This window comes from Python bivittatus, unplaced genomic scaffold (genome assembly GCF_059951505.1).
Source record: "Python bivittatus isolate LINGU-HERP-01145 unplaced genomic scaffold, Pbiv_v1 ctg000570_np1212, whole genome shotgun sequence".
NCBI lineage: Eukaryota > Metazoa > Chordata > Lepidosauria > Squamata > Pythonidae > Python > Python bivittatus.
The window spans coordinates 17,704,541-17,727,248 of record NW_028277097.1 but is presented as its reverse complement, the minus strand read 5'-3'; the positions used below and the strand labels follow the sequence as shown (position 1 = coordinate 17,727,248).

Here is a 22,708-nt window from a genome sequence, read left to right as displayed (position 1 = left end):
TGAAGCTTAGCTGCATTAACCCAGAAGCTCTGCTGAGCTCATCTGAAGCAGGAGCCTGGCCGGTTCAATCCAGCTAGCCTACCCACTGCCTGTCCTGACAAAATCGTGGATGAAGTTTGGATAACTGTAACTGCAGCTTAAGACAATTCAGGACAGATCTTGGTGGATTTCCATCCAATCTTGTGTTCTAAAAGGCCGTGCATCTTGGATTCTCATATTAGCAGAGGTCCTTGGAGAAACACCAGCCTAGATTTTGCTGAAGGAAAGGCCCTCAGCAATTACCTGACAAGCTCCTTGTGAAGTTCTAGGGAAGTTATGTAATTGATCTTGCTGAACCCTTTTTCTGCTGGAGTTTCACTTCCACCTGCTGGGCTGTCCAATTGGAGCACTTTGCTAGCTGAATGGTGGAAGTCAGTTGTCTCAATCAGGCGCTGTTTCAGGTCATTCAATAGGCTAAGATGAGCAGGACTCTGGAAAAATCTTTTCCCAATACAGCCATCTTTGGGTAGCCTTAAAAGCAGAAATCCTGTCATTTACAACCAACACAAATCAACTTATTTTAGTATTCATGGTATGTAATTAACAGCATGCTTCTGTGCCATGTTACTTTCACATGCACCCACTCAATAGTCCACTCCTTTCCCACTCTGATGCTTATTTTTTTTTTTAAATCTACACATCTTTTAAAGGCATTCTTTGAAACATACATATTTTAACCATGGCATATACATTTTGCACTGGATCTTTGCCAAGAACCCTGTTAAATTGCTGGAAAAGGACAAATTTTGGGAATGACTAAGTTTCTATCTGCACGAGAGTATATAATATACTTTCCTGGGCCATTCATAATAAAACCTATGAGAAGTGAATTTAGCGAAATGTATGGGAATTGTGTGAGAGTGTAGTCAGCTGAGTTTGCCAAGGAAGCAAAACAAATCAAGAGCTTCAAAAGGGCACCAGATGGAAACTGTCCAACGAACTGTCACCCTTCAATGCGACAAATCAGTTCTATTTTAGAAAACGTCTTTTCCACAAGTTCTTGTTCACATATAATGTAAAGCCAGTACTTACATAACAAAAGTGGTGTGAAGAGAGGAATTAGAAAGACTTCCCTGAAGTCTGAAAGCAGGAACTCCCAGCTTTTGGTGGCTGCTGGGCACATGGGAATTTTGAGAGCTTGTCATGGACCTCCTCATAAAATGGTCGTCCAAGGGTTCACTGCACATTCACAGAAGGGGATGGGCATGGCCAACCACTAAACATCCATTTCCCATAAGTTAATCTGGAGCCCCCACTGTGATGGAATGCATCTATGAACGGGGAGGTGATGTGATGGAATGCAATGGAGCAGCAAGTTCTCAGGAAGGAGGGAGGACATTCCAGGAAGCAGGGAGAGACAAGAGACAGCACAGTCCGGAGCAGGAGTGTGGGAAGAGGAAGAGACTTAGGATGGCCACTCCTTAGAATCTCCCAGGTTACATCCACTAGGTTAGAGTAGTACAGATTTAGTCTGGCAAGATTCTGTCTATATGGCATAAGCATTAAAGGAACTGAACTTGGATGGACTGTTTCCCTGTTGTTCTTGGGCTGGGCCTGACACCCACATCCACTCTCTCTAGCCTTCTAAGATGCTTCCTGTCACTACAGCTTTCCTTTTGCCTTTTCTCTATCCTCTTTTTCTTGTTTGTTGTCTTGGCCTGTGTAACAGGTTTATCACACCCAGTCCTCCCTGCATTCCCAAAAAGACAGGAAGCAGCTCAGTAAATTGCATGATTGCATGCAGATCTCCTGGCCAATCCCAAGTAGTGAGACTACAGAAGATCCATCCTCATCAGCTCCATGTGATTCCTACCGAAGTAGGCAACTTGAGGGTTTTTCGGAGTTCAATCATTCTCATCAGCTCCCAGACAGCATGGCCAAGCTGTGACATATGGAGAGAAGAAAGACTCCCTGGACTGGCTAGGGTGCTCTGGGACATAGGGGTACATGGAGACCTTTCCCATATAGTCTGTACTGTCCTTAAACACGGGTTTTCGGCATTCCAAACAACTCACACAATCCAAGCAAGTCTCCCATCGTTAACCCAATGATAACTCACCCATCCTGCAATCCCGGGCGATGCAAATAGAGAAGGAAGAATTTCTGCCAAATAAGTGGAAGGAGGGGGTGATCCACTGGAGTGCTTAGGGCCTGATGAGCCCAACGGTAAATCAGCAGGCGCTGAAGAGAAGGAACAATTGGCAGCTTGAGTTGGGCCTGAGCTTTCTGCCAGCAGAAGAAAGGAAGAAAGTTTAGGCTGCCTCCAGAAGTTGATTCATCCAGTTTTATATAGCACTGTCATCCCAGAACAGAGATACAGTACAATTGTTTAAAAAAATGTTTAAATAAAACAGTTAACTTTTTAAAAATGAATAACTGAATCAAATCTCTAAGAACATATATTACAATCATAAAGGCATTAACATGGGATATCATTCAAGAAGAAATGGAGAGTAGCATCAGTTAATCAAAGGTATCCTAACCTTAAATGAAGTCTAATAAGGTTTGGCACCCTCCATATCAAAACCAAGGCCATATCCCACATTCTTTAGGTGGTGGGGCAGGGGAGCTACAGAGATGTTATAGATAAATTAAAAAAAAAACTTTTCTGATTTACCTTCAGAGCCTGCTCAGGTGAAACAGAACTGGTAACTAACTCCCTCACTACAACTCTACGAAGCTGGGAATCTTCTTCAAATATGGACTCCATATTCAGAACGCTCCATGCAAACCAAACCTGTAAATTGCAAAGCAACACTGGCCAATGGATTTAAGAATAGAAAGCACAGCAACATCTCCCCAGGTGGCCTGGGAAGATCATCTTAGCCAACCGAAGAAGATGGTTTCATGAGAAGCCAAGAATGGGCCATCAACTCCAAGCAAACTTTGGCACATCAACTCCATGGCACTTTCTTACCTGCGTGGGATTAGCATTTCCCTCGATGAAGGAAGGTGTGATGTTGCCTGCCACAATCCAGCTGACCAAGGAAGAGAGGAGCCCTTTGTCACAGTGATAGCCCAGAGCATTCTGGGAGTTTTGAGTAAGAGAAAACATGCGGGTGAGATAAAGCTGCATTCTTACAGAGTCCTTCCATAACAACGGAGCATAAGCAACCTACATTTTCTGTGACTGAACTTCCAAAAATAAATGTTGGTCCCTGGTTAGAACCATGGAAAGTCCACTTTAAACAATCATGTCAACCCATCAAGCAGTTTGTTTGGATCTGGCAAAGTCTGCTGAGAACCCAACCATTGTGGTTTATAAAACATAGTTTATGGCTTAGAGTGTTGTGCAAATTCAGACAATTGTGATTCAGTTAATGAATAAATCATGGCATTATGTGATGCATTCAGGTTAATATGGAACAAGGAGATTCATTTACAACCATCATTCCTAAAAATATAGCTATTTAATTCATAGACCCCGTTTAATCAGCTCCCATTAACAGATTCACTCTTAGAGAATGGAATAATCCAGTTTTTCTTTTTGTAAATGAAAAAAATTGAATCCTAGCTTCTTTTTTTATGTGTGTGCCACGTTTTATGCACGTTCTGATAAAAAGGATATTTCTAATGCACGAAAACAAACAAAAAGAGTCCCTCCATTCAAAAAAAAATACAAATAGAAGCAAACTATAGAAGTATTTCTACCCAGGCTCTTGGATTTCACTAGGGCTTGGCTGCAGGAGCCGACGGACCTATAATATTCCTAGACAGTATCTCTGAACCTGCAAAAAAATTACTTTTTTTAATATGTTTTTTTTTTTAATGGACAAAATGTTGCAAGACCGCCAGAATCTCATGAGAGATCTCAGGAACAAAATTAACAAATCTTGCAGCGTTTCACTAATCCCACCGCGTAAGATCTCAATCAATTCTGTTGATTCTTCTATGACACAGTCCTTTGTGTGAAAATCAGTGAGGATCAGGCCCCATACCTTGTGTTGCTGATAGAGCAACTTCTGCACACAGTCCTCTTGGTTGAACTGAAATGCTGCTTGGCACAAACCATCCATCAAGCAGAGGGTGGCTCTCTCCTTGTACCAGAGCAGCTGGCTGGTGAGGACCTGGACCCAGAATTCTAACACAGCAGCTGGACCAACTCCACCGGGGTGGCTGCTCATAAAAATGTGACTCTGTCAAAGGAAAGGGAGGAATGATCAAATAACTCACCGTAAAAAGGGAAAGAGAGCCAGCTCCAAAGTATGTGGTGCAATAGGTAACAGAACTAAAGGGAAACACTAAGCAGAGGTGATAAGGAGCAACTTGGAGACCTAAAGGTGGGAAGCCATCTCATCAGGTTGCCTTCTGGTAAACAGAATATTTGGGGACTAGCCACCATCATTTTTTGAACAGTCGAGTAGCCCAAGACAGCCTTGTTGGGGGAGCACTCAAAACATGATCTCAACATTGCAAATATGCTCCTCACAGGAAGAATGTTGTGAGATGTGTGTGTAGTTGCATATGGACTGAACTACAACATCTCAGTGAGTTAAGTCTCCCTCCCTGTCCAGATTGATACCCTTCATTTGTGCCCCAGGCAATAAATGCTGCTGATGTTCTTCTCATCCATCATTTTCCATGCTTCTCCTAAAAACCAGTTGCCTGGAACTTCATTTTTTATATCACCCTACCCCAACCCAGAACCTCCAGGTCTGTCATACTCCAACTCCATGATTCTTATCCAGGGTGATCAAAGTCCAAAACATCTGGAGAACCACAGGCTGGAAAAGGGTTTTACCAGACTCTTTGGAGCTGCCTGAAGCTGAACATGATTCTTTGCAAACACAAATCTCCCTAAGTTCTCTTCAGCAAGATTTACTGAGAAGAAAGAGAGGGGGCTACAAGAATTCCAGCACCCGAATTATTTTCCATTTAGGCCCAATCTATTCCTGTGTATGTTATAATAGATACTTTTTGATTTTCTTCCAATGATCTGACAAGGAGGCAGGTCACTTCACTGATAATGGAAAAGTTTACAGCTGGCTGTTTACATAATGATCTTCTGAATCTTTATCCAATTCTTACGTTGTGAGACCCTTCTGGCATATTCCGATGCCACAAACATAGATCTATTTCCTAGTGGGCATCCTCCTCATAAAACATGAGATGGCAACCCAAGATTGCCACATTACCTTACCTCCATAACCTGTATATGGAGATTCTCAGAAGTCACTGTTTGGGTCTGGGGAAACCTGAAAGACTATCTTCAATAGTTACTCAATATTCTGCACCTGGTTTGTTGTTGAACCTTAATTCCTACTTACACATAGGAAACCCCCGTATCCTTAGTCTGACTACTGTTTCACCTAGCTTACTATTACTAACAGTGATTAGCAACAGATCCTTCAAAGTTTTCACAGCCCAACCTTGGGTCTCTGGAGTTTGGACCTGGAATTTTCTGCGGACAACTCCTATACTCAGTTTTAAGTGTGATACTAGTCCTGCTTATCTAACTGAACCCAAAATAATGGTCTTCAGGGATCCCTAATGTGCGTCTATTTCCTGACCTGAATCATGGAGTTCAACAGCTTAACGTTTTCGCCATAACTTGTCCCAGTCAAGTGCTGAGCCACTTTGTGGGTCATCTGTTGAGTCATCCCTTGGGGAACACCACTATCCAGCTGAAGAAACTGGTGGAAGAAGGAGAGAAACCTAGGAAAGCCACAAACAAGTTTGCCATCTAATTATCCGATCAAAGGCAGAAACTTCTCAGTTCATACCCCAACTGAACTCTTCCCTGCATCATACTGCTAAAAGAGCCTTCTGACTCAGCTGCAGCAGCAGATATCAAGGTTGAGCAACAATATAAAAGAGCTTGACAATATTAAGATCTAAAGTAGCCTTCCCCAACCTAAAACCAATGTCTGCTTCAAGTCAAGCTCCACCACTGGTGACTTCCCAGACAAATCCATCAAGTTGGATGCAATTCAGGTGCTGGCTATTACATTTAAAGCCCTTTATGGCATGGGATGAGGTTATTTGTGGAACTGCCTCTCCCTAAGGTCGTCTGCCCATTCTACCAGATTGGATAGGGTAGGAACGCTCCTAGTCCCCTTCCTTAAATGTTGCCATCTTATGGGATCTAGGAAATGTACCTTTTCCATGGCAGCCCCTGCCCTATGGAACACCCTTCCCCCTGAAGTTCCGCAGGCCCCCACCCTTTCAACCTTCCCCAAAGCACTCAAGACCTGGCTTTTCCCCCAAGTGCTACGATAGAGTGAGACTGGTGAGATGAACTTGTTGTGGGCTGCATGGGAAAGTTTAGCTATGGTGCCAGGTTTTTTGGTTTTAATATTGTTGGTTTTAATATTTTTGTTGTAAATAGATGTTGTTTTACTTTTTTTGGTGGGGGGCCACCCAGAGTTTGGTACAAGATGGGCGGCTAAATAAATGTTTTAAATAAATAAAGTTCTTTTGGCAACATTATGGAAAGGGTTTGCTATTGTCTTCTGATATTTTTAAACATTTCCTAGTCTAGGCTACAGCGCTGGAATTCCCAGGTTGTTCCTCATTCATGTACTAAACAGAACTGGCCCTGCTTAGCTTCCAATCCCACTTGCTAAGACTAGTGCCTTATCTACAAAACACAGAAAGCACCATGTAGCCTTCCTTATCCCTTACATTCAAGACAGGTACTTCGAGGAACAAGGGCTGGACAGATCCTGAAAAACGGTGAGGCTGATTTTAGGGATTAGGCAAACTGCATATGGCCCAAGTCTCTTTTCTGCAGCCTCCAAAGCACACTAAAGCTGATGGTTATTCAGAAATTAAATAAGTGTGCTAAAATTATTTCACTTAACAAGCATACCAAAGGTTTATTCATCTTTAAAGATTAAAAAAGAGGAAGTCTGGGTTGAAATTACTGTCCCTGAAAATGTAATGATGTCAGCACCCTAACCTCTGAAGCTCTCAGCTACTAAAAGATGAGAATTTGAAAAGAAATGCAGTTGTCTCTTGCTGTGTTTTGTAGATACTATCATTTCAGTGGCCAGAGTCTCAAGACAGAATATTTGTGGCAGGGAGATCTGCACTTCTAAATAAAAGTTATTCTCTGGACACAAAATACCAGCTCAGTCACAGCCAATTTTGCCTCGCAAAGTTCCTTGTGATCATTTCCAAGTGGGAAAGACCCTCACCTGCAATGAACCTACGGAGCTGTTCACACTAGGCATTGTAGTTCAGTGCCAGAGGACAAATCTTACATTAGAGGTCATGGGCTCAAACCCTCAAATCTCCAGCAGGGGCAGCTTGGTGGAAAAACGATGAGAAAAATCTTATGTTACTGCTGAAAGTCTGAGCCAACAAAACTGGGTTGCAGAGGCAAAGGGTGGGGGTATGCAAAATCCTTTTGAATGAAAAACAGGGTGTTCTGGCACTATCTGGAATGCAAAATACTTCTGGAATGGTCAGAACAGCATCTGAACACTTCTGGGAAAGCCAGAAGAATTTCTTTCGAAGTCTACATGTTTCAAACTCAAAAAGTTCTACCCACCACTGCTGATCAAGTAGAGATGAAGCACATTTCCCTGTAAGATGGGCCTTCCTGAATTGTTGGCAAAACCCTATTTATTTATTTGGTACATAGGCCACTCCCTTTCCAGGGACTGGAAGTGGCTTAGAGTACACCAACAAATGGACTGAAACGTAATAACAAAATCCATTCCCACAAAAAATACAATCCATCTGTCAACCCACGTTTTGGGAATAATATGGTCTTACTCATCCCCAGTCATCATCTTAAAGGACCAGATTTTCACAGTTCTTTGGAAACATAAAAAGAATAGGTGGTCTAGATATCCAAAGGAGGGTTTTTCAGAGCATGGGGGATCATCACCAGAAGGCTTAATCATGGGGTTCTGGAATGTGACATTGCCTCAGTGATGGGACCTCAGCAAGACTTCTTGGATTTCATGTACATCACTCTGAGGTCCTTTGGGAAGGGTTGGATACTAATGTCATTAAAAGACCAGCCAAACCATGATAAACATCAAAGTAAATTTGAACCTACTTTTCATTCTTGAGAAGGTAATACTGGCATGGGTAGAACAAAAGTAAAACTTTATCCAGCACATGAACTACTGTTCTCAAATGCCGTGACTGTACTAGAATGCCCAAGTAAGGGATCCCTTCAGCACAGAACTTCTCAATACTGTCAAGATAAAAAAACAGAACAAATGTCATTTTGCAGATTCATGGATACTAAATCCAAGATTGCACTCAAAGATAGATGAAGGACCGAGGAATAACACTCAAAAACTGGGCTTCCATTTGGTTTTTAACTTGATTAATTTTGAGGACAGATATTTTTCAACTCCTGGTATCAAACCTCTCCTTTTCAGGGTCTTCTTTAAGTTAGATAGGAAAGTAGACTCTCAGATGTTCTATCCATCCACATATTAATTCATTACAAACTCCATCCTACATTGGCTTAAATGCTATGGCTTCCTACAAAGAGCCTTGAGAACTGTAGTTCTAAGAAAGAAATGAGAATATTCCAAGCAATCCTTTCCAATTTCTTTCCATGATTTCTTCCAAGCATGGGAAGAAAACACACTTAGTTCTTTGGCTGAACTCAACAGAATTAGCAATATAGGAGTTAAGCTAAATTTGTTTTGCTAGTATGAAACCTGATTGGCAGATGTTGCTGTGGTTGATGAGAAGAACGGTCACTGGGACTGCACTGTCTGCTTCTTCATCCACAATTTTCAACTGAAAACACTACTCTTCGCTCAACTGTGAATGGCTTTTAAGCAGACTCACATTAGGAAGTCACAATGACCGAGATTTGTAAAGCATTGTGGTTTAGTCCTATAGAAACACTTCAACTTTATTGGAGGGAAACCAGGATAATCCTGGTTTTGTCTTGTTCAGCATTACTTGAAGTGGGTAAACCATAATTGATTCTTCTTTCTTAGAAAGAAAAGAGGCCAGAATCTGTGGTTCCTGCATTAGCATCAAAGAGATCTCTCAACCCTTTGAGGTAAGCCAGGTTAGGAAATGGACATCACATGAACTACTAGAACTCTAGTTTATTGTTATAGGGTATAACAACAGAATCTTGAAAGCCTCACAGAAATTCTCTCTCTTCCTCTTATACTAACGAGAATCAAGGTGGGGCACTCTTGAGTTTCTTTCTCAACCCTTCCTATCTGTTTAGGCTAAGCTGATGTTTACATGACGGTCATTGAATTCCTTCTTCAAGGCCATCTCTGTACTCCTCTACAAAACCACAGATGAAGCTGTCCAGATATGTTTAAATATTGCAGGTGGAGGGAACCAAATGCAATTCATGAAGGAAAACATTGCTCAATCACAACTAAACCAGAATTCTTTACAATCCTGGGTGACCCTGACATCCAAGCTCAGCCATAAGAAAAAAACTACCAGGGCTTCAAGAAACGACAAAAGTGTTGAAGAAACATTCATTACAAGCACAAAGAAAAGGAATCCTTACCTGTGGCCAACAGCTGACATAGCCAAGGCAAGGTAGCAGCCAATTGGGAGGCCAGATCTGACTGCCTTCAGCAGTGGATGAAAGGTGGGTGATTCTGTCAAGTCAGGTCCTGGAGGCCAGTCTCCCTGAACTCCATAGTCATTCACATGCAGCTTTAATCGCAAAATCATCCCCCAGGCCCACTGATTAAAGGAGCTTTCTGCGGTCTCGCCATAACGGACAATGCTGGCCAAATAAGAGACCTGGTAGAGAGAAGCGACATGTCCCTCAGTTCATCTGTGCTGTGTCCCCAGCACAACAAATGTTCTTTATTGTTAAAACAACTGCCCAGTTGTCAACCTAAAAGCTTTTAGCTACTGGGAACTCTGGTGTTGCTGTGGGCTCCCAGCCCCCAAGGTCTTGAGTGACATCCAGCTGATCAGGAACAACTACCTCCCTTCTAAACCTCAGTGGAATGGCTCTGCTTCATGTCCTTCATCTCTAGTATCTGCCTAGAAACATTTCTTAGTTCTACTACTACAAGGGAGTTGTTGCAGATGACGCTGGAACTACGACTTCCAGCATTATTTCCCCCATTAGTCAGGCAAACTAGGGCTGTGGGAAGCATAGCAACACTTGGAGGGCCACAGGTTCCTGAAAGATTTTCACAGTTTGCCTCTTGCCCCAAAGATCCTCCAGTCTTGGCCAGCATCCCTAAAATTACCTCTGATTTTTCCAAGTGACAGAAATACATGCCTTTGTGCTCTGGATTTCTGGCCTAGCCTATATATCATTTCCCCAGCCACCACTTGCTATCTGGAGAAAGTATCTGATCTCCTCATTACTATAACTAGCAACTCTTAAACTCAGACATGTGTTTCATCTTAATTATTGTATTTTTTGCAAAAAAAAATGGTTGGGTACTATGAGAACAGAACACTGGTCTAGATGGGTCTAAACCACGTAGGTGCTCCTTCTAATTTTAATTTCAACAGCTAAACTAAGAGAAAGGAAGCCTCCATTTACCAAAGGTTTATCATCTCAACTCAGAATGCCTACCTCTTGATCTGGGCAACAGAATGCCCTTGAAATGTTTTCTATCAATTCCCTGGCATTTTCATTAGACTTCCAGGGAAGCTACTACTGAAACTTGATTGTCTCTTGGCCAGAATGTAAATTTCACTAATGCTGGCAAATCCTTACTGGATCAGTATCCACCCAAGGCAGAGATTCCTAGCCTTGGTAACTTCTAAGTGTGCAGGGTTCAACTCCCACAATTCACAGCAAGTGACCATGCTGGGTGTATAATGTTGGGAGTTGAAGTCCACGTATCAGGAGGTTACCCACATTGGGAACTGTCGCCCTGAATCAATACTTGCACATTCTTGCTGTTTCATCAAAAGGTTTCGTTTTGATTTTAGAAAGAAATCTGCTGGAACCCCATACCATAATTCCCATAGCCACAGCAGATGCATTCACACAATGTCTAAACTAGATCAGTTTGTTTTAATTTATGCTCCAGCGTACTGTGAGAATCCAGAAAATGGGTTCTTTCAGCAACCATGTTAAATATGACTTATTACTTCAACCAGAAACTAAGAGAGATTCAAAAGCAATGGAAGGTGAGGGCACCTGTTTGAAGCTTTCAGAGAGGAGTCCACTGTATGGCTTCTGAGAGAGGTACTTCTGATAAGCTTCTAAGATCATCAGGGCAACTTCCGCATGGACTGCCGGAGAGATATGAAGGTGACCCTGTTCAAAAACAACTTGCTGATTTCCAAGACAAGGAGGCATTTTTGTTCAATGTGGCTACCTAACCATTTGGTAACTAGGGGGCTGCTCTTTAAATATCCTCATTTATTTATTGCAGTCACAAACCCATTCAAAAAGAGGGTACAGAAAGTTCTATATAACAATACTGTATATGTGCTGGGCAGGTTGAAACGAAGCCAAAAATACAATAATATATTCGTTTATTAATCCTTCTGTTTTTAAAAGAACTTTATCAGGTTTATATGTTTCAACTGCAAACACCCTTATAATGTAAGAGACTGTTGAATGATGAATCCCACAGGACAGTGTTTCTCAACCTCAGCAACTTTAAAATGCATGGACCCATGCTGGCTGGGGAATTCTGGGAGTTGAAGTCCATGCATCTTAAAGTTGCTGAGGTTGAGAAACACCACCACAGGACAATGCTGCAAACTCATCTCAACAGGAATTACCCTCTTATCTGTCTTTGTAGCGACTGCCAAAAAAAATTTACCAGATTCAACTGCGGCTTTGCAATTATTATCAAATTAAAAGGGCTGACTTGTCCAGGTTACTCCTTTAATAAATCACTAGTAAGGGTATATATCCCATACACACACAAATACATACATACACACACATACATACATACTGTATATATATATGTGTATATATATTGCCAGTATCAGAATTTCTACAAAAGGGCACAGTCAATTATCATATGAAATGTCCTGGAACGGCTGAATCTGGCTCCAGAAACAGCAAGATGGGTGATGAATCAGGAAGCGCCCTTTGGATCACCTCCCCGTCCCCCACTGCAATTCATCTGAGCCCCACTCTATGTTTAAAAGAGCCTTGAAAACTTGGCTCTTCCCCCAGACCTTAGTCCTTCATCTCCCTTATGGTTAGAATAACTGTTTCCTCTGATTGTTTAGAGTCTTCTCTCTGTATCTTATCTGCCTTATATTTGTGTTTTTATTGCACGCCATCCAGAATCATTACAGAGTTGGGCAGCCTTATGAATGTAACCAAACAAAATAAAGCAAAACAAGATGATATGTGGGGAGGGTCAAGTCCTCTGAATACTTGGCGTAGCCTTTCTTAAGGATAAGAAATACATTGAAATTATTTGACACATAATTCCCCCCCCCATTTCGTCATGGGGAAACTGGTAGGGAAGCTCTAAAATTGGTTTAACAAAATTCAAAGGCAAGAACAAAAGAAAGGAAAGAAAAATGCTGAAACTTCTTATCTAGCTTAGAGAAAAAACAATCAAAAAGTGCCCCCCCCCCCATGCATGACAGGGTGTCAGCCAGCAATTCCAGAGGTAGGCCTGGGATAGGAGGGAGGAAAGAAATTTTAGGGGGCATGTATGAATCCAGGAGCCTTAAGTCAGTCCAGCCCAAATAAGGGCTGGTAGAGTCTAAAAAAAAAAGAAAAAAAGATGTGAACATACATTAGTAATTGAATTTTTTAAAAAAGAGAACTCAAGAGAAACATTGGTCAAAAGAGAATTCTGCTTGTCCCCCATTGAGAGGGGTGTGTTGCAGATTAATTCTCCTCCTGAGAAATCCAAGCTGTGGACTAAGGGCAGGCCTCTCAGTGGTGCCCCCCCCCTTTGAGTGGGCACAAACCAACTTCACTCCACCTCGTGGCACGTTCAACAACAGAGAGATTCGCCTAGCCTTGCAAAGCAGCAAAAAACTACAACCCCAGGCCAACCACACATTTGAGAGGAAAAGCAGAAGAAAGGTTAAGATGTCCTAGAGTAATATCAGCCTTGTGTCTGGAGCAGGGACAACAGCGTGTCCAGGGAGAAGCCATGTTCACATGCCACCTTAAGGAGCACTGTTTTTAGAAAGATCTCTCCTCTGAATTCATTCGCTGACTCCATTCTTTCTAAGATCTAGCACTTCAGACTACAGGCTGTCTCTGTGCTCAGCAATCGTTCAGATACCCAGAGAAATAAAGAGGGTCAGAGAAGGCTGGGTCCAAGGCATTTCAGGATGAGTGAGGAAACATTCATCTGAGCCCCCAGACCACTTAGTGAACAGAACTGCACCCTTGGCACTTAATAACTTCCCCCATTAAAAAGTTCAAGATGGCAGCAACTTTTGGAGCAGGTCTGAGATCTTAGGTCATGGACCTCTCCTCTCCTCAACATGTGCAACACTGTTTTCTAAATCAAGAAAATGTGCATAAAAATTTTTAGGAGAAAACTTAACGGAAGGAAAGCATTAACAATTAACAAAGCAATGAAACTGCATTAGAGGAAAATCCCTGCAAAAAATGACATACAAAGAACAGGTGACTGGAGAAAGTGCATGTAAGTTGATCCCAAACCAGAATGGAATAAAAAAGGGACAGTGATAAACCTAACCTATTCATACATATCTATATTTAATTCAGTGCAGTTAAACTTTAATGCTGGTTGAAACAGAAGTTCCTTTTTCGGTCTGTGTTAGTTGCCAGGTTTATTGCAAGTCATTAAGGTCAGTGTAGATCAGGGCCTTCAAGCCTCACCCCGGCCACCAGCTCCAGCACTGCTGTTGCTCTGCTAGACGCTGAGCAGCTGATCGGCATGCCAGGCACCCCTTTGCAGCCTGTGGTGGTTTTTAATTTATCAATGTGACCCTTTCCCCTCTACAAGGTGTGCAGGCCTGGTGTAGCTTTTGCTTCTTACTATCCTGCTTGTTGCCATGAGAACAGAAATTTATACTGTGGAGGTAGTACATAGGATAGCACAGGACAGAGAAGAGAAGAGAAGAGAAGAGAAGAGAAGAGAAGAGAAGAGAAGAGAAGAGAAGAGAAGAGAAGAGAAGAGAAGAGAAGAGAAGAGAAGAGAAGAGAAGAGAAGAGAAGAGAAGAGGAGAAGAGAAGGAATGCTGGGATTCTGGTGTTCACTCAGCTTTGCTTTCTTCTTGCAAACATTTCATTACCAAACTAGGTAACGTTTGAAATGCTTGGCAAGAAATGTTTGCAAGAGGAAAACTAAGGTCAGTGAATGTCAAGATCCCAACATTTCAACCCTGAGCTATACAGATGCTCTGCTATTGCTAAAATAAACACAACTGCCTGCTTCCCTAACTCAAGTTTAGACGTACGTGCTGCTCACTAGGGCCCCAATTCATCTCTTCCAGGATAACACAAGCAAGTTTATTCTCGACTTCCCTCAGATTGTAATTCAGAAGCCAGTCACGGATCAAGGCGATCTCGGAAGCAGATGGTTTCCAGAGAAGCATTGGCAGCTCCTTAAACAAATAAAGAGTAACCTAGCAAGAAAAAATTAAGAAAAACATGAGGACAGAATTGCATATAGTTACGAAGACCATCTTTAAAGGCATCTTTTCTCTGGAAATGTCACAGAGAACCTGGGCCAGATGGATTCACAAAATTATAGGATGAGTAGGCAAAGAGAAATAACTTTTTCTGAATGACTAAGAAAGACTGACCCTTGTGTTTCTCCAGGCACTGGTTTCCATCAGTGTATTCTGCTAATCTGTTCAAGGTTCCGGCCCTCAGGGGCAACTCAAACAGATTAGAAATGCTGCAGAAGGCAAGGAACGTTTAATAACTTCTTAAAGATAAAATAAGATAGCCCCAGCTGGGGGTGAGGCTGAAGTTCCTTGCAAACCATCTCAGAAGCAAAAACGAACTGCTGTTATTGCTGTTGTTCCTAAATTTATATTTCTCAGAGAGCTCTGAGCACTCAAGGAGGCTTGCCTGGGGCTCTCTGCTAATTTTACTCCCACAACAACAGTCCTGTGAGGTAGGTTGGATAGAGAATGTGACTGGTCCAAAGTCACTCCATGGAGCCTTGAACCTTGTGCTTTCTCAGATGCCTGTGGAACAGCATCTCCCCCCGGAGATTCAGACACCCCCAACCCTGTTAGCCTTTCACAAGGCACTGAAGACCTGGCTGTTCCCCCAGGCATTTGGGGCAGGGTGGAGATTAGCTCTGCTACTATGGGTGGTTAATAGTTAACTGTTTATCCTTGGGTGCCAGAGGGGTCATATTTTGGGCGGGGGGGGTGTCTGTCTGTTTTTAATCCTGTAAACTGCCCAGAGTCACTTATGTGAGATGGGCAGCTATATAAATGATATAAATGAGCAAACAAACTTGTGTCTCTCCGGATCCAGGCCCAACACCTTAACCCCCACACCATGCTACAAACAACTGAAGTGCGGGCACAAAGATCATGGAGCAAATTTGCTGCTCCAAACCAAAATATTTAAATGACAAAAAAGAGGATTTTGGCTAGAACTGGGTCATGACCCAGCCTTGATTATTTTCTGCAAAAAAAGGTGTTTGCCACTGCCCCTCCCTCTGTTGTAGGGTCACATGATCTTAGCAATAATTACAGAGAATGAGGCGCTGTTTGCTTGCTATGGGGCACGCAGGGCCTTTTTGAAGTTTAAAAGAGAGGAGAAAAAGAGAGAAAAAGGTCAGCCACCCACAAGGAAAGGGGAACTCCCCACCCAGAGGCCCAGTGGCGTTCTTCTCTCCCACATTGCAAACCATTTGCAATGTTCCCTCCCTCACTTCATACACATGGCAAGTCAAAGTGGAAAAAATATCCAGCACATGATTAATTCTGTCTAAGTACTAGGAAAAAACCAAACAGCAGAAGCCGTTTAAGAATATTTACGTGGGAAGACACTTATCCAAAGATAACAAGAATGGGTTTCTGTACTGTTTTATAGGATCCAACAAATGGATCATCGAACAAATCAACCCAGAATTCTCACTCAAGGCACAAATGACCAGGCTCAAATTATCTTGCTTCTGATACAAGATGCAGAGACCCAGCTCTCTGGAGAAGGCTCTGATGCTGGGAAAGATGGAAGGAAAGAGAAGAAGAGGACCACCAGCAGGAAGGCAGGGGGACTTAGTTACAGTGGTGATGGGTGCATCGTTGAAGACCTGAAGGACCAGATTAGGGGCAGATCGTCGTGGAGAAAATCTATCTATGGGATTGTTAAGAGTCAACAACAACTTGATGGCAAACAGTTAATCAATTTATGGGTTGACTAGATTTTATTTAAGGCATCTTCTTACTCTGCTCTGAAGGGAAATACCTACCTAATGTATCAGCCAGGAGGAAAAGTTTAAACGTACAAGCTCCTATGTCTTCAAAATTATAGAAATGTTGTCATGCTTGCTCTGGATGTGGTTTGAGTTAACTTGTGGCTTTGCTCAAAGTTTACAGTGATTCTTACCATGCCAACTCTTTCAATAGTCTCTCTGACTCGGTCCAGCAGGACAGAAATCATATTTGTATGGACAGCAGTTATGGCGGCCAGAAGCTCTCGGCCAACTTTCGAAAAAGTTTCTCTTGTGGAAAGACTGACATAAGAAACCTGAGGGGAGAAAAAAATGAAAGTTTCAGAAACACACTCTCCCAAACTTGAACCAAGACTTAATACCCTTCTCAATATCTGCTACTTAAAGGGTCTACAGGGCCCAGGTTTTCATTTCTTCCAGGCTTGGGAACCACAGTGGGCCTGACGGGTGACATGATGGCCTCCACCTCCATTGATATTGGCAGAGGATTGGGGAATTATTGGGGGGAGAGGGGGCTGGGGGAGTTACAACTGCAAATGGGTAGTCATTTCCAATAGAAGGAGGAGAAATATCTTGCTTCAGGACTGCATCCTTCAGCAAGGACAGAACTGCTGTTAGCACATGTGCTTCAATAGAAGATAATATATGTAGGTCAGGGTTGAACTGTGGAGTCCTTGGTGCTCTCTGAGCTTGGTTGCTTGCTTGGAGTTTGCTCCCTGTTATATACAGAAGCTTGCCCTGACAGTTTTGGTGGAGGTGTGGTTTTCTCCTTGGTAGTTCCTTGATTAGGGTATTGTTTTCTGCTTGATTGTTTGTCTGGTGTTAATCCCTGCTTATCTGGGCTTTGGCTGTATATAAACAGGGAGCAAACCCCACACTTACTCCCACTGAGTCAGGCCAGGGCATGGACACTGGATGATGAAGCACAGCTGCAAAAGGAAGATGGAAAAAGAGGAATGGAGTATTCTCAGAAAGAACATTGGCTGGCTTGTGTCTAGCACAGAACATCTCCGCAGGACAACAGCTTATTACAGGGCCCTTGTTTCATCATCTGAGCATCTCAAATACTGCACAGGGCTCCATGGCCACAGTTCATAGCAGAAATGCTTATAGGACTTCACCAACATGTCCTCAGGGACTCCCTATGATACCTTGGTGAGGTGGATGAGAATTAGCTGCCCCACATTGCGAGATAAGAGAAGGGTACTCGAGTCAGAGAAATGGATGTTTGGAAGCTGTCTAGAAGGACCTGCTTTGCAGGCATCTTGGAAAGGTCTACATACAGCAGAGCAAGCTGCACTTTTCCATTAAGAGCTGATTCCACCACCTTTTTGTAACTGAGGCTAAAAATAGACAAATCAGTAAACAAAGAATGCATTTATCCATCCACCAGATGCATATCTTGCATTTCTCCTAAGAAGCATCACAAGTAGCATTTCTTCCCCATAACCTCCCCATGAGACAGGTTAGGCTGAGATAGAAAGTTTGCCCCAAATCAATCAATGAGCCTCACTGATCCTAGTCCAACAATTTAACTATCACACCACAGTATTGTTGTCTTGTCTGATCCTGCATCTTTCCCTTTCTGCTGTTTTTTCTCTTTTCACCAAGCTTAGCTAAGATAGCGCAAGGGTAATTTTGGGGGTGACGTGAACTCTGGCAGCACACGGACCAAATCCTGTTGGAAGTCTTTTATTTCTTTTATTTATTCCAAAAGCAAGGAACAAAACAAAGCTTTTCCTTTTTCTCACCCGCTCTTGCCCACAATGCCTCCCCTTGCAGGTACCTAACCTGGTACCTAACCTGCCATTTTGGACAACTGGTACCTAACCTGCCATTTTGGAATCCCCTGGGCTCCCTTTACCACCCTACCCATTGCCCCTGCTACTATCATTCTCAAAAGAACAATCAAAGGCAACTACTTGCCACCTTGAATTCTGGCAGTCCCTTATTTACAGTGGAGTGAAGGAACAGAGATACAGTTCTAAAAGCAACAGCATTCTCTGCACAGCAGCTGAACCCAAACACAAGTGTTAAGCATCACTTAGGACAACCCCAATCTAGGCCAACATTGCATTACATGCTTCCTAGCTCTGCAGCTTAGCCTTGCAACCACTGCACCGAAAATACTCTCAAGAGGGGATCCCACCCACTTCCCCACAGCCGCTCTCTTCCCCACCTCCGCCTGCTTCTTGCTCACCTCGTAGATCTCCAGCACCACGACTTTCACAAAGTCCTCATCAAGGTCATCCCGTTTGGTCTGGGCCATCTGGGCAAAGGTGGTCAGCAGGCAGATCTCCTCGGAGCTGTTCATCGATTGCAGATACCGCTCAAACGTCTCCAGGTGGGTCGGATCTGTGGGGGGCACCAAAGCCAGGCTTTTGATTTCTTTTATTTGAAATATGTCTAGCCTGCCCCCTGTCCAGGGGAACCTAACAGTACATGACACTCCAAACAACGAGCAAGGTAAAACAGTAAAACCCAACAAAATAACTTGTAATTCAAATGAAAAGCACTCTAATAACCATAATAACAAGGACAGAGAGGCACTTTTATTATTGGTTAAATAAAGGGCTTCATTTGTAGAATAGCTTTAACCTCAACCAAATGTCTTCCTAATGGCACAGTATCAAGGCAGAAACGTATCTAGCAGCCTTGGCTCTCTGGCTAGATCCAAACATCCAGGAAAGAGTATCAAATGAACTATGGGTGGACAATCCACAACCTCCAGGCATCCCATCTGGAACCTCAAGAGATCCCAAAGTGGGAAGGGAAGGGGGACATATTGACAATACTCTTTTATGGATCTGGAGGGAGTTTTAAGGGGCAAAGTGGGTGCATGGAAGACAACGTGCCTCTTAAAAGCTCCCCCCCCCGTCAAAGTGGGCAGGTTTTAAGGGGCAAAGACTTAAGAGGATCATTCTGCCCCCTGAAAAATTCAGCTCCATCTCCTCTGGTGATGTATTAGATTCATTCCACAGCTCTCCTGTGGCCTCATGTTAACAGTGCAGGCCCCAGAGCCAACGAAGTTGTGCATCTCTCTTGAAAGTCACAAAAGAGTTCCAGAAAGATCCACTATTAAAAAACAGTCTCAAATCTTACTCCAAGATGCCAAATATACTGATCTGAACTGCTACCCAAAGGAAAGCTTGTTTCTCTCCTGTTCTTTAGCAATACTGCTGGAGTTACAAGAAGCAAATTCTGAATTCTGGGAAGCCAGTTTTGGACAGCATCTGACAAATCCACAGTTGAACAGAATGAGCATTATCCAGGATAAATGATGGTTGGTGATAGTATATATGAGGGTTGAATGATGGTATATACTTTGTTATACTTCTTAACCTGTGTTTATATGTTCTTATTATTCCGATGTTCTTATGTGCTCACAGAGTTGTAAGTTGCTCAAGAGTCGACTGATTGAAGTGGCATAGAAATGTGAGCATTCATTAATTAAAACCACAATCAGCACCTGGCCCAGCTCACCTATTGGAGCAACTATGATGGTTCACAAACTATTCTGCTGCTACTTTCATATCTGAGCACCAGCACATTAAACAGAAATGCTGGGGGGAAAAAAGAAAAGCCCCAATGATTTTTATGAAAGCGAACTGTTAGTGAAATCTGACATGGTGGCTTTCCATTCTGGCATGGAAAGAAATTGTGCAAAATCTGCTAGTATATATTTGGGAAGAAGAAGGTATACTGTAGATAACTGTGTTCTTTAAAAAAATAAATAAATTATGGAAATCTGGTTTCAAAAAGCATAAATTATGAGACATGCATTAACAGCACAGACTGAGAAAACAGCTCTTATTCGAGAAAGTTGTGTATGACCTTTGGTTTGCTTTAAAAAACACAGCAAAACAGATGGAATAGAATAGCAAGTAAATATCTGAGAGATCAACTCAAACCAATTTTATATTGCCTTGCACATCCCTAGTTCCAAGCACCAGTTCCAACATCTGCATCAAAAGCACATGGCCTACCCTTTCCAATTTAGGCTGGAAGATATGCCTTGCCCAAGCCCTTCCACCCCAGAAGAATAAGGAAAGAGGCACCACCTCTGAGTTTGCGCTTGCACTCCGCCAGCTGCATGGTGGAACTGAACTTCTCCAGGTCTTCGCTTTCGGCACAGTGCATGATGGAGAACAGCTTCCAAAGCATATCACTGGACAGTGTCCCATAAGGCATCTCAGACATGAACAGCCAGACCCCTAGTCTGTAGGGGGTTGGAAGCCAACAAGGAAATATTTAGCCCAGAAAGAAAAAATGTGCCATGATTCTCTGTTCTCACCACTGTCATGCTGGAGGCATGCATGGTGCTTATGGTATGGAGGAACAAGAGGGCAGGTTGTCCTTCTTTCTTCAAGGAAGATATTTTAAAATCTTTCCTCTTGCACAAACTCTTTGGGTAGGGAAAAGGATCATGCATCATTTTTCCAAGGGTCTGGCAAATCATTTGGTTCTTAGTTGTACTGCAAATACCAAAGACGGGCTCTCAAAACACATACAAACATGAATCTAATTGCAAAACTCTGCATATATAAAGCTGTTTCAGATCAAGCTAGACTGCTGTTGTCAACTCAGGAGGTCCCCAAACACATTCTTTCAGAATTGTACTTCAACTCCCATTACCTCCAGCCAACAATCATGGCAATGGAGGATGATGGAAATTGTAGTCCAACATCTCTGCAGCGGACCAGATTAGGGAAGACTAGCCGGGTCTGATCTGTAGGAAGTAAGAATGAGGTATCGCCCACATTATTTTCCACCAGAGAAAAGTGTATTTCTGTTATCATAAATACACAGACTGCCAAAGCCTAGTAGCAGAATTAGGACACTCTAATTGCCTTCTTTTGATAGCCAGCTCAAAAGAAGGTGGAGCAGAACATGTCCAGATTATGCAAGATGACGTAACCCTCTCCTGATGTGAAGCAACAGAAACTTTTTTTTTTAATTAGAATTTTTCAATACAATAAGATTATGCAAAATTAAAAGATTAAGAAAAATAAGAATATAGAAAATATGAAAAAGAGAAAGAAATGAAAAAAGAAAGCATAGAATTATGACTTCTACCCTTCCTTCTATTGAGTAATTCCATTTTATTCTTTCCCCTTCCACTTTGACCCTTTTTAATCCCCAGATCCATAAATCATCAATTCAATCTTTTCTTCTTTCAACAAAAAGTCCATATAAGGCTTCCAGTCTTTTAAAAAAGTCTTTATTGTTTTTCCTTGACCAAACTGGTCAGCTTTGCCATTTCCATAAGCTAAGCCAGGGTTCCTCAACCTTGGAGACCTGAAGATGTGTGGACTTCAGCTCCCAGAATTCCCCAGCCAGCATGCTGAGATTGAGAAACACTGCATTAGATTGTATAGAAATCAAGCAGCATTTCTCAACCTTGGCAACTTGAAGATGTGTGGACTTTATCTCCCAGAATTGGCTGGCTGGGGAATTCAAGGAGTTGAAGTCCACACATCTTCAAGCCACCAAGGTTGAGGAACCCTGAGCTAAGCAATGGCAACTTTTGATTGAACTGAAGTATTATCTTGACAGAATGAAATGAAATGTCCATAGCTCATCTTAAGGATCTGATGAAGGCCGGAGCAAGAAGCGGCAAGCAAGCATGAAGGTAAAGTTTAGATGACTGCAGAGACAGGGGGAAAAGAGCATGAAGCAATCCTACAGTGATTAGGATTAAAGGAGAAGAATAAAAGTGGGTAAAAGGCCAGATCCACTCATTCAAAGTCTGCATTCCAGTTCTGGCAAGGAAATTCCCATCACAAAAATCCCATGTCCTTGGAAAGTAACTACCTGCTGAAAATTTCCCAACATGGACAATTTCCTCCCACAGCTGGATAATTTCACAGACTTGTAACATGCTGCCCTTGACCGGAATTCCCCCACTATTAGCCTTGTTCCACCCAATAAGATGCAACTTTGCCAACCTTTTTGCTTTCAGGACATGGAGGACGGCCCTCAGGAAGAACTCGTCAAACTCCACTTGCAGCTTCTTGAAGGAGTAAGGCTGCATCATGGAGCCACACTCCTTGGCACGGCTGGCAAACTGGGCCCAGTGATCACTCACGTAGCACAGCGTCATCCTGTATGATCAGTTGGGAAACAGAGAAGAGAACACAATTATTCCAAGAGAACAGAAAAGATGTAGTTCAGGGTTGAACTGTGGTCTTTCGTGCTCTCTGAGCTTGGTGGTTTGCTTGCAGATGTTTCATTACCCAATTAGGTAACACCATCAGTGCTAGTGAGTGTGGGGTTTGACACAGAAGCTTGCCCTGGCAGAGTTGGTGGGGGTGGGGTTTCCTCCTTGGTAGTTCCCTGATTAGGGTTCCCTGATTAGACCCTAATCAAGGAACTACTTAACCAAGGAACTTGATTAAACAAGGAACCTAATCAAG

At 42.7% G+C, this 22,708-nt stretch overlaps 1 protein-coding gene across 3 annotated transcripts in view; it reads right to left on the bottom strand.

The window, feature by feature from the left end:
* EPG5 (ectopic P-granules 5 autophagy tethering factor) overlaps positions 1 to 22,708 on the bottom strand; it is a 70,624-nt gene that overhangs the window by 29,970 nt on the left and 17,946 nt on the right. For all 3 annotated transcript variants that reach the window (XR_015798297.1, XM_088152966.1, XM_088152967.1), the window contains exons 10-23: positions 22,241 to 22,396; positions 20,354 to 20,511; positions 18,493 to 18,647; positions 16,448 to 16,588; positions 14,332 to 14,499; positions 11,108 to 11,227; positions 9,497 to 9,738; positions 8,051 to 8,191; positions 5,550 to 5,694; positions 3,978 to 4,175; positions 2,957 to 3,067; positions 2,657 to 2,776; positions 2,099 to 2,265; positions 283 to 510 (exon numbers count right to left, since the gene is read on the bottom strand). Coding sequence is in view for 2 of the 3 variants with exons in the window: in XM_088152966.1 (XP_088009092.1) it covers positions 283 to 510; positions 2,099 to 2,265; positions 2,657 to 2,776; positions 2,957 to 3,067; positions 3,978 to 4,175; positions 5,550 to 5,694; positions 8,051 to 8,191; positions 9,497 to 9,738; positions 11,108 to 11,227; positions 14,332 to 14,499; positions 16,448 to 16,588; positions 18,493 to 18,647; positions 20,354 to 20,511; positions 22,241 to 22,396 (2,250 nt within the window). In the remaining variant the exon portion in view is untranslated. The remainder of the gene's footprint in view (positions 1 to 282; positions 511 to 2,098; positions 2,266 to 2,656; positions 2,777 to 2,956; positions 3,068 to 3,977; positions 4,176 to 5,549; positions 5,695 to 8,050; positions 8,192 to 9,496; positions 9,739 to 11,107; positions 11,228 to 14,331; positions 14,500 to 16,447; positions 16,589 to 18,492; positions 18,648 to 20,353; positions 20,512 to 22,240; positions 22,397 to 22,708) is intronic.